The sequence below is a fragment of the Drosophila hydei genome, unplaced genomic scaffold (genome assembly GCF_003285905.1).
Source record: "Drosophila hydei strain 15085-1641.00,03,60 unplaced genomic scaffold, DhydRS2 tig00008139-arrow-pilon, whole genome shotgun sequence".
In the NCBI taxonomy this organism is placed as follows: domain Eukaryota; kingdom Metazoa; phylum Arthropoda; class Insecta; order Diptera; family Drosophilidae; genus Drosophila; species Drosophila hydei.
The window spans coordinates 581,956-592,904 of record NW_022045847.1 but is presented as its reverse complement, the minus strand read 5'-3'; the positions used below and the strand labels follow the sequence as shown (position 1 = coordinate 592,904).

At 45.0% G+C, this 10,949-nt stretch overlaps 1 protein-coding gene across 1 annotated transcript in view; it reads right to left on the bottom strand.

Annotated features, from left to right (window-relative positions):
* Positions 1–1,867: 1,867 nt before the first annotated feature.
* LOC111598619 (la-related protein Larp4B) overlaps positions 1,868–10,949 on the bottom strand; it is a 32,199-nt gene continuing 23,117 nt past the window's right edge. The window contains exons 4-8 of the mRNA XM_023313953.2: positions 7,789–7,878; positions 5,092–5,596; positions 4,182–5,026; positions 3,047–4,120; positions 1,868–2,896 (exon numbers count right to left, since the gene is read on the bottom strand). Coding sequence (XP_023169721.2) covers positions 2,306–2,896; positions 3,047–4,120; positions 4,182–5,026; positions 5,092–5,596; positions 7,789–7,878 — 3,105 coding nt within the window. The 3' untranslated portion in view covers positions 1,868–2,305. The remainder of the gene's footprint in view (positions 2,897–3,046; positions 4,121–4,181; positions 5,027–5,091; positions 5,597–7,788; positions 7,879–10,949) is intronic.

Genomic DNA, 10,949 nt, shown 5'->3' with positions numbered 1-10,949 from the left:
TCGAGGTTTAATGCTGTAAGTGCTATTCCCGGCTATGGTTGCTTAACATGTGAGTGCCCAAATACACGATATATCGATACAGTCTTGTAATATGATCGGCACGATATATACTGCTGAGAGTGTTGGGAAATTCAGTAGTTACAAATTACGACTATTTTATGCAGCCCTAACAGTAATTTGTCGTGGAGAGAAGAAGAAATATTAGCGCCAAATTTAATTTAATAACATTACCTTTCTATTCATTAAAAAAAACTAGATTCACAGTATTGATAATATTCAATAGCACATCTATGATAATAAAAACCTTTCCGCTTTGAGAGTTGAAAAACTAACATTTCATTTATATTTTCGATTGAATATTTTCTAGATTTATTTCGCTCTGATTGATTGAATATGCATTTTACGTGTACATAATCTTGGGTTTCTAATATTTCTTGTTAAATAAAATGTTCGCATATTTGCTAAAACTCGTTAGAGTTAAATAATTTGGAATACAATTTAGTTTACCAAATATTATTGTTGCCTTAACTGACGGTCATCAAATTGAAATGTACAATTAAAGTATTTCGAATAATGGTTTATATTTATATTTATGGGTTATAAATATATATATATATATATACACATATTTATATATATATATATATATATATATATATATATATATATATATTTATATATATTTGTGTATGTATAGTAAATGTTTTATATGGGCGACTAGAAGTTCAAGAAATATTTAAAATATCCAACACGCTTTCGGATTACATGCTAAACGATAGGAATCATGAAAATTACTTAACTTGCATTTAGTTAGCTTGTCATTACGTCTAGTTAATGTTTAAATTATTAAATATTATTAAAGTAAGTATTTTGATATATATATATATATATATATATATGTATATGTAAATATTAATGTTTAATCTTAGGACTACTTAAGCAATTAATTGCGATTTATTTTCCTTTGCTTCCTTCTTCTAATGCTCTTTTACTATAGTGCCTGAAAACATAAAACTTAAAATTTGGCGCAACAATCCGAAAACTCAAATGGAGTTTTGTTTTTATGTGTATTTTCTAGAATTAGATTAATTTGTATTTAATATAACAAATAAAAATCTTTGGTTGTTACTACAACTGCCGCTGAATTATACATACTTTGTGCAGGTCTTAACTGTATTCTATTGTTGCCATAATAACATCGTTCGACATGTTACGGAAGTAGTTGGAATTACGGATACGGTTCAAATTGCCTGCCTTGTGTTAAATATTACATGTACATATGTTTATATAAATTATCACAGTAAAATAAATAGAATCATATATTGTGTTGCTCGAAGGATTAACTAAAGACACGCCTTTCAGAATTGATTCGGAATATTTGCATTTTAAATAATACTATTACACTGAGATTTCTTTTCTTTTGTTTGGAGCCTTGCTTTGTGGCAAATTTAATCAGTACACTTGACGATATATGAAATACGCATTTGCTTATTCGAAAACACAAGCAATTGATGAAACATAGATATGAATAATGATGTTAATCATCTGCAAAGAACCAACCTAAAGTGGAGGTAAAGATCAATCGATATGAGCACGATAAATTTCGTATGTTTGTCCGCACTTATTCCTCCAAGCAGAAATTTAGAATCTGGAGACTAATCAAAATCTACTTTTGCTACAAATTTATCGTATTTTTATGTGAGATCTGCCAGAAGTCTACCTCATTTAGTTTTTGCCATCTTATCGAAATTGCCAGTAAAAAATCCATTAAATCTAGATTTATATCTCAATTTAAAAAATTGGCCATGAAACCTGAAGATGTCTTAAATTGATCAAGACTCCTATAATTTCTTATAAGATTTGCCTGATAATTGTTTATTTATGATTGTATTCCCAATGACAATAATGTAGATCAACTTAATTTCTTTGAAGATTAAATCAAACTAAATATTTATAATATGAAATAAAAGAGAAGTTAATTAGATGCTGATGTTTTCTGACTTGTTCACATTCCTTTCCTAGCAATAGCTCGCACTAGTGTCTGCCTTTTAATACACTCAAGCAAGGCTCCCTTCAAATTTATATCTATAAACTGCTCTCTCGTTTGTTATTTGTTTGTGCTCTTAATATTCGTATATGTGTGTGAGTGTGTGTGTGTGTGGGTGTCTTTGTGTTGAGATTATGGAAGATACGATAGTCATAGTCCACATTTTGGCAAAACTGTTGAATATGGTTTAAATGTATATATATACATATATATGTCTATGTGTGTGTGTGTGTGTGTGTGTTAGGGGATTACAGCTGTCTACTGATTCAGCAACGTGTTGGTCACCTCCGAGAAGGAGAGCAGGGGACTGCCATCGATATAGGCACCAGCCGGCGGCGGGGCATAGGCCAGCGCCGTGTGCGCCGTTATATTGGCCGGATAGAGTAGATGCTGTGCGTGATGCTGCTGATAATTTGGCTGAAGTTGTTGCTGCTGGTGCTGCTGTTGCTGCTGTTGCTGTTGTTGCTGGTGCTGCAGCTTGGCAGCTTTGCGTGCGGTACGAGCAGAGTTAGTTGAGTTGGAGCTGATGTGCGCCTCGTTGCTGCTGCTGTTGCTGTTGAGCGCCTGCAGCGATTCCTCCGCACAAATGATGAGCGGCGGAGGCACAGCTGCTGCTGCTGCTGCGGCGGCGGAGGAGACAATTGATAGTTGCTGATAGGGTGAGACATCAGCTGATGCACTACCACTCAGCAGGCTGCTGACAGCGGGCAGCGTAGGTGGCGTGCGACAATGGGGCGGCGACTCCAGCGAATGGTGGTGCAGCGTATATCCAACGAGTTGCTGCTGCTGCTGCTGCTGCTGCTGCTGCTGCTGCTGTTGATGCTGTTGCAGTTGGGTGCTGATTAGGATCTAAGTAGGGGGAGTAGCGTTTTAGGTTTAGTTAGTCTGGCAGTAGCACTCAGTGGTGCGCTAGGTGTGTATCTGTGTGTGTGTGTGTGTGTGTGTGTGTTGGGTGCGTCTACGGTGCGGTTCTAGTTGAATTAGTGTCTTTTTTTGCTAGCGGCTTGCCGTGTGCTGGCCGTGGTGGTGGTGGTGGTGCAGATGGTGATGTGCCGCGCCTGGCGTGGACGCAGCCGCTGCGTGATGGTGGTGCGGATGGTGGTGATGATGATGGTGGTGGTAAGCTAAATACTGCGAGTACTGCGTATAGCTGGCGGGCGACCATACCTCGCTGCCATTGGCGGTGCCGGCTGTTGCCTGCGGATGCAAATGATGCACAGCAGCGGCTGCATTGCTTTCGTTGTGATGCTGATGATGTGGATGGGTGTGTGGTTGTGGTTGATGCTGATGATGGTGGTGCTGCTGTTGCTGGTTATGTGGATGAGCGTGAAGGCTGTGCGGCTGCTGCGGTTGTTGTTGCTGTTGCTGTTGCTGTGGCTGCTGCTGAAGGCTAGCTGCACAGCTGGGCGGCTGTGGGTGTGGCTGCTGCTGCTGCGGCGGTGCATGCGGATGAGCATGGCTGGGCTGCAACGTTGAGTGCTCGGTGCCGCTGACTGGGTGTGCTACGGAATTGCTCGAGTTGCTAACATTGGATCCGAGGCCACGTGACGGATGGGTCTGCTGCTGCTGCTGCTGCTGTTGTTGTTGCTGCTGCTGCTGCTGCTGGGGCGATGTGGTATGCGAGGAGGCCGAATACAGTCCGGAGTCGTCGTGCTGCAGCTGATAGTTCTCAGGAGTGCCGTCGCTGGTTGATTTGCCCGTCAGCTCAGCCTTGTTGCCATTCCACTTGGCTGCCACAACGGGCTCATGCTCATTGTTGTTGTTGTTGTGTGCGTAGCTTAGTCCATTGGTTAGGGGCGTGGTGCGCTGAGGCGAGCCGCCGGCATTGACGGCACTGCGGCTGTTGAGCGGCACGCCGCTGGACTGTGCCGTGCCCCACATGAGCACCGTCTGACGCTCGTAGGGATCCTGGCTGACGGCAGTTGCCGTTGTCGCAGACAGCTCCACTTTGGGTGTGATGCTGCTGCCGTTGGGCGTGGCATTGGTAACGCCCACGGGCGACGGCCCGTCCGAGGAGCAGGATATAACCTCCATGACCTGCGGCGAGGACTTGGGCGTCTTCAGGGGTATTTGCTGTGGATCAAAGGAGTCAGCGCTCGCTTACGTCCGGGGCGTTATGCCTTGAAAGACTTACCTGTGGCGTGGACGTGGGACTACCGTATCCGCTGCTGTAGCCACTGTAGTACTTTCCTGTCTCTTGCCACTTGTCATCTTGCGCCTTGGAGGCAATGGCATAGCCGTCGTACGAGAGGAACCCATTGGCAACATACGCCGAGGCTGGCGCGCCCGTATGCGGATAATCCGTGTAGTAGCCGCCGACGCCAACCGCGCCCTGCAGCCGATACTGATGGAAGAGATTCTCGCTGACCGGATAGAAGGCATTGGCCGGCATGGAGCTGCCCATGTACAGATTATCCGCAGCGGTGGCATACGGCGATGTGGTGTACATAGGGTTCAGATTGGAGTAGGCAGCTGCAACGGCAGCCGCTGGATCGGGCAGGTATTCAACAACCGCCGGAGCTGGTGAGCCCACCTGAGCTAAGGGCGACGATTGCTGTGCCTGCAGCTGCTGCTGCTGGTGCTGCTGCTGCTGAAGTTTGCGTTGGCTGCGGCACGTGGACAGGAAGTCGCGCAACTGCGTCTTATAGCGACGATTGGGCCGGGTGGGCGTGACCGGCGGCGGCAGCGCATGCGCCGTGGGCGAGACACTGGCGCTGGTAGGCGGCACCACCAGCTGATCCGCCTCAGAGAAATATGTCGACGCCAGGCCGGTGTCCAGATAGCTAACTTTGAAGTCCATGGTGCGCTTGCCAAGCAGATCATGGCCCTCCTCGTCCATTAGCTGGCGATGCGTGCAGATCACAAAGTCCGGCTTGGAGTTCTTGTACACCAGACGTGAGCTGGTCTGCAACCACTGCCACTCGCCGTCCTTCTTTTGGTAGCGGTAGGCGATCATGCCCGAGGCTCCGGTCTTCAGCACTGCAAGCGCAACAAGAGAAGGTGGGAATTAGGATTGGCAATGAGGTTTCGCTGACTCTACTTACGCTCTTGGTGCGCGCTAGCCACGTAGGCCAAGTCATCGTAGTGGACTAGATCGTAGCCACCCATGTTCACCAGCTCGGCATCCGCATAGCCCAGGATGTGCTTGCCGCGTTGGTCCATGGACACAAGCGAAAAGTCCAGCTTGTGCTTGGACTTGAACATGTTTTCCTTGTGCGGTATCTCCAGCAAGCTGGGCGGTCCAAAGGGTGTGCAGTAGGCGAACAATGCCAGTGGCGGTTCCTCCGTCTTCCGATTCTGGCCGTGCAGTATCTTAATGCGGCCGCGTATGTCTAAGCGCAGGAAGCCGGATGTGTTGTCCAGAAGACAGCGGAAGCGCACAGTGAAGCTGCGCTCCAAGTAGAGCGCCTTGTCCGGCGCCAGTGTCTCCGACAGCTGCATGCTGGACATGTCCGCAGGCAGAAAGCTGTTCCACAGCAACTGGCGCTGTAGCTCCTCGCGATCCTCCGAGTGGACTAACTCGTAAACCGACTGATGCACAATGTCCGACTGAAAGTAAGACGGGAAAACTTGGCTGGTTAAGCTCTGGGCTGAGGCCTTCTCCTTGCTTGGGTTCAGTCAACTTTGTTATTGATTTTCGCTTTCGCGTTCAATTTCGGGCCTTTGCCTTGGTTTGATTTGCTTTTTTTGGGCGTATAAATCAAAATGCGCGCAAATTGAAAATGCGCCCCATGTTGGCCACAAATTGAGACATAAATTCTGCACGCGCCGGGAACAAGATCGGAAGACGGCACTGCTCAGTGCAGCGCTGCGTGAGCACCTACATTTGATATCGGCACGACAAAACACAAACACGAGCACGAGCCAAGGACCAAGTGATGGTCACTCTTCTGCAATATTCATAGATCGCGTGAAGTGTCGTGAGTACTTGCATCAAATATAAGCACGAGCGGGAGTTGAGTCCTGTTGGCTTGTGGTGACTCAACTGCAGGCTAGGTTAAAGCATTTATTAAATAAAGTTCGGGGTGACTCCTGCTCTGAATAAGACTTATTGATTCACCTTCAAGGTGATGGCCAGATTCATACTTATGAGGCTTGCGTCGCTCAGCACAGCTGTAATTGTAATAGGCACTTATGGCATTTAATTAAAAGAAAACACGATAAGCACGCACCCACCTCTAGCACATGGCCCACATGTCAGTAAGGAACTGGAGGAGCTGGAGGAGCTGAGAGGCAGCGCCTCACAAAACTTTCTACATTTGTACGCAAGTAAAACCAACAAAGCAAATGATTTGACCGCAATCTCAATTGGAATACACTTGAATATGCTCGAATAAGAACAAGAATAAGCAATCCGATGGCCAATGGCCATGGTAATAGGCAGCTACGTTTTTTAATTGAGCTGCCAAACGGGGCGTGTCAAATGCCGCTTTACACATTTACAACTAAATTAAAATGCGCAGGCGAAGGAAAGGCGAGGCGAGGCGAGGCGAGGCGAGGTGAGGTGAGGTGAGGTGAGGTAGGTAGGATCTATATAGGCCCAAAGAAAGCTAACTGAAATTTTCAATTTCCATTCGACAAGCGCCAATACAATAAAGTAGGCAAACAAAAAATGATACAAAGGGGCGTTGCGGTGAGGCAGACGCAGGCGCAGGAGCACAGGCAGGAGCAGGCAGCGGTAGCCACTGGATTCTCAAGTTAGGCCCAAAACATGTTGCCCAGTTTGGGGGCAGTTGGTCGCACAGCTGCAAAGGCGTCGCAAGTTAATAATACCAATGCACAACAGAGCGCCACGCCCTGTGCGAAGGGTCCCCTCGCCCGCTGCCTTTGACAGCTGCGTAAGCAAATCTTGTGGCATTTGCGATTGCGCAATCCTCACGCTGATCTGATTTTTATTTATGGCCACAGAACCTGCCACGCAACACGCCGTGCCGCCGTGCCGCCGCGCCCGGCTATCGGTGGCATCTGCTGTGTGGCACCTTCAAAATTATACCCTCATCCATCGCTGATGCGTTGACTGGGTATACAAGTTCTGTGCAACAGTGTGCGACAGTCAGAGGAAGGCCCCACATTGTATATATCAGTTATACTGATGATGAACAGACGAGCCTACTTGGCCAACTCCGTCTGCCTCTACGTCTATTAAGCTAAGCAAAATAGTTGCAGTTTGTATTCTAAAAGATGGAGTTAATAAATATATCTGACCTTCGAACTATCCAATTTCAATTCTTTCCGCTTTAGTTTAAAGCATAAGCGATCGATTGTTGTATCAAGCGAATTCTTAAGATTGATTTCTGAAGTGAGTGTGGAACTTGGAATATATTTAAATATTTTAAAGCTTTCATATTAATTCTGTTCCAGAAGCCACTAGGTCTGCCATCGTGTAAGAGTATTTGCTAAAGTTTAACTTGAAGTCTTTTCGAGGATCATAAAATATATGTATTTTAACTCGTTTCAGTATTCGAATCTGTCTGGGCGAATCTAACGAGTTTCGATTGATTTTATAATTATTGATGTTGCCTTTAACTATTGGTCAGAGCTTCATGCAATAGACTAAGTCGGCTGAGCTGAGCACAGTGACCAATCTACGCAATGAGCTTGACCCAAAAAAAAGAAGAAGCAGCAGTAGCAATTGGTATCAATGAAAGAAACTCTTGGCTGGCTGCAGGCAATTAAAATCAATCAAAAAAGATTAGGTGCCTCAGCCACCCCAGAGGGCGTTTTTGCTCTTGTCCACTTACCTGATGAAAACCCAAATAGCTCTCGATGCTGTGCGTGGCAAAGAAAACCTCGCCTTCGCATGTCAGTATCATTAGAAATCCATTTAGAGCCTGAAAGAACAAAAAAAAAGTAACAATAGATAAAGAAAAAGTCAAATTTGTTTGCAAGAGAGGAGAGAGAGAGAGAGACGGAGAGAGAGAGAGAGCGCTAAAGATGGACGCTGAATGAGGGAGCAACACAGAAATTAAATCAAAACTACTAATTAAATGTTGCTTGAGGGAAAGGCTGGGAGTACAAGACTGTCAAATTGACAAGTTAAAGATAACATTCAGAAAATCGATAGAGAATGAGAGAGAGAGAGAGAGAGGAAGCGCTAGAGAGGGAGCAAGGAGGAGGGCTTACAGACACCGGCAAGGGGCTGAAACAGCTCGTAATTGTAGTAGCTGCCGGTTTTTTGAATGGATTAATCCATCATTTCGCGGTCTAGATGCAGACCCGAAAAAACTGTGAATGAACCACAGAGGCACAAGCAGGCAGGCTACAGAGTGGGAGAGGGAGAGCAGATCGAGGGTTAAAAAGAGCGGCGTTAACTTGAGGCTAAAGCGTAATCAGCGCTTAAGCGGGCTCATTTCATTGGAGCCAGAGCCAGAGCCAGAGACAAAGACAGCTGCAGAGACGGGAAAGGGGATTCAGAAGTTCCACATCAAACACAACCAGGAAATGATGCGCAATTAAATCAATGAGTTTCAACTAAATGCAGACTCTGACGCCGACGTTTGCTACAAGCATTTGTTTTACCTCACAAAATTATTTAAGTATAGCCCATTTTCTCATGTATGCCAGCCACGCCGCTCGGCCCACGTACAGTGCTTCCTCGGTTGCTGTTGTTCTGGCTTAATTGCAGGTTTCACATCGGGCAATGGAGCATTGTAATTATCAATAGATTGTCCGCCGAGCAGCAGCGCAGCTAGCTCTTGGCACTAGGTGTGAAGACACCAAATATGAGAATGCAAAAATGACAACGACTCCGATAACATTTTTACTTGGAAGTGGTTTATTGTTTTATACAACATTTTATAAGCTGCTAATGGGCGCTGCTCATGCAACTCTTAGAACATGAGACATGCCTAAACTGGCATTGCACAGTGGAGTGCGTTGACTTCATATTAAAAATAAAATATAAAATATATAAATTAAGAATATCGTTTTTATATTATTATTATTTAGAGGCTTGCTGCAACGTGCGAAACGTGCGCAACGTGTGAAACGTGTGTGCTTCGGAAGACAAATTTGCTTAAGCTCTTATTAGCGTCGAGGGGACGGCTCGGTGTTAATTAATAAAGAGAAAGACAAACCGAAACTGCAACTGTAATTAATATGAGCGTATTTAAATATCAATTTGCAACAGAGGCAAGCATAAGGAGCGACAACAGCAGCAGCAGTGGCAGCCTCATCCTCGCAGTTGGCTGAGACAAATGCGCGCGATTGCTGCTAATTACAGAGCAGAGCAGAAACAATATGAAACAGACGCTTGCTGTGTATCCAGAGCTGGTATTAGCCGACATAAGCACTAAGTGGCGTCATAATTTAAAACGCATCAACACAGCCCGCCAAAGGATATGGATATGGATATGGATATGGATATGGATATGGGCATGGCTGTGGATGGAAGGAACCTACAAATCTGAACTTGTGCTTCGTCCTGCCTCGTTGTGCATGTGTCGATTGTCATCAAGCCAGCGGCGGCAGCACATCAATAATCTTCCCAAAGATTGCCAACGGTAGCTGCAGTGAGCCAAACAAGGATAGCAATAGAGTAATGTAGAGCGCGAAAGAGAGAGGCAGAGAGAAAGGGACAGCAATTAGCTATATGCAGTTGATTAGCTGATGCTGTTCTGCTACACTTTAGCCTCAACGAGTTGAAGTTGATATATATTGATTATTGTATAAAAGTATTGGAGTCTCTAGTAGGGTATATCCTTAGTAGGGTATATCATATTCGACTATTTCGCTAAAGCGAGATTTGCGCTTTAACAGTCTTAAAATCTTATATCTTATAATCTGCCGTCTCTCCCTCTCTGTCTCTCTCTGTCTCTCTCTTAAAGGTATATGCTCTCTATCTTAGCTCTTGCTCTTCTTGAGCTGCTTTCAAGCAACCATATATATTAAAGAGTATATTAAATTCGACTAAATAGCAATACTTTTCTGCATTTATTTAGACTCAAGCAAGATTTCTTTTATGCAGCTTAATTGTTTTAGCTGCCTCTCTCTTTCGAGTATATATCTTTCCTGCTGTCTCTCTCCTTCTCTGCTGCTGCTGATGCCTTTGCTCTTTCTGTGCTGTTGGCTTCCCCTGAAATCTGTGGCTGTGCATCAGTTTATACGAGCCAACTGTCCGCGCTGTCCGTGGCAGTTGATGTGCTTTGAGGCAGCGGCGTCTTCTAATGCGATTTTAATAATACACGCCCGTCTTGTGCGGCACAGCAACAACGTGGCAGTCATATAAGTATGTATATATATGGTTATATTTGTATATATCTCATACTTAATATACATTTTGTATCTAGCCTTTCATTTGATTGTCGGCTTGCATTACTGTTTTGTGTTTTGATAAGTTGGCAGCGATTATTTTACCATTTCCTCGGCCAAGACCTGCCAACTGACCCCTTGGCCAACTTGTCTCTTGACTAGATGGGCTGACTTGGACCTCTGGCAGATAATTGCTTAATAAAATGCGAAGGAAGCTGCTCAAATTACAGCTAGCTTTTGCCAGCAGCAATTCTATTGCGCATACGCCAGGTGGGCAGCCTCTCAGTCGCGCCGTCTCTCTGTCTCTCTCACTCTCTCACTATGCAAACTTTTGTCTCTTTCTCAGTTGTAGCTTGTTGCTGCAATGCTGCTTTAAAATCAATGTCTTTATTTAGTCAAGTTTTAATTAATTAAACCGCTTTCGAAGCCGCCTGCAAAAGTGTGTCAACAGTTGCTCCAAAACTGCTGCAAATGTGGAGCAACAATAACAATAACAACTACAACAATAACAGCAGCAGCAGTAATAGCCGAGTGAGTGCAAGAGAGATGGCTGCATGTGCATGAGCTACGCTGCGTGACAAAACGCCATTTTCTAATGATAATATGTGACCCATAATAAACAACAACAGCAACAACAACAACAAAAGAAAAC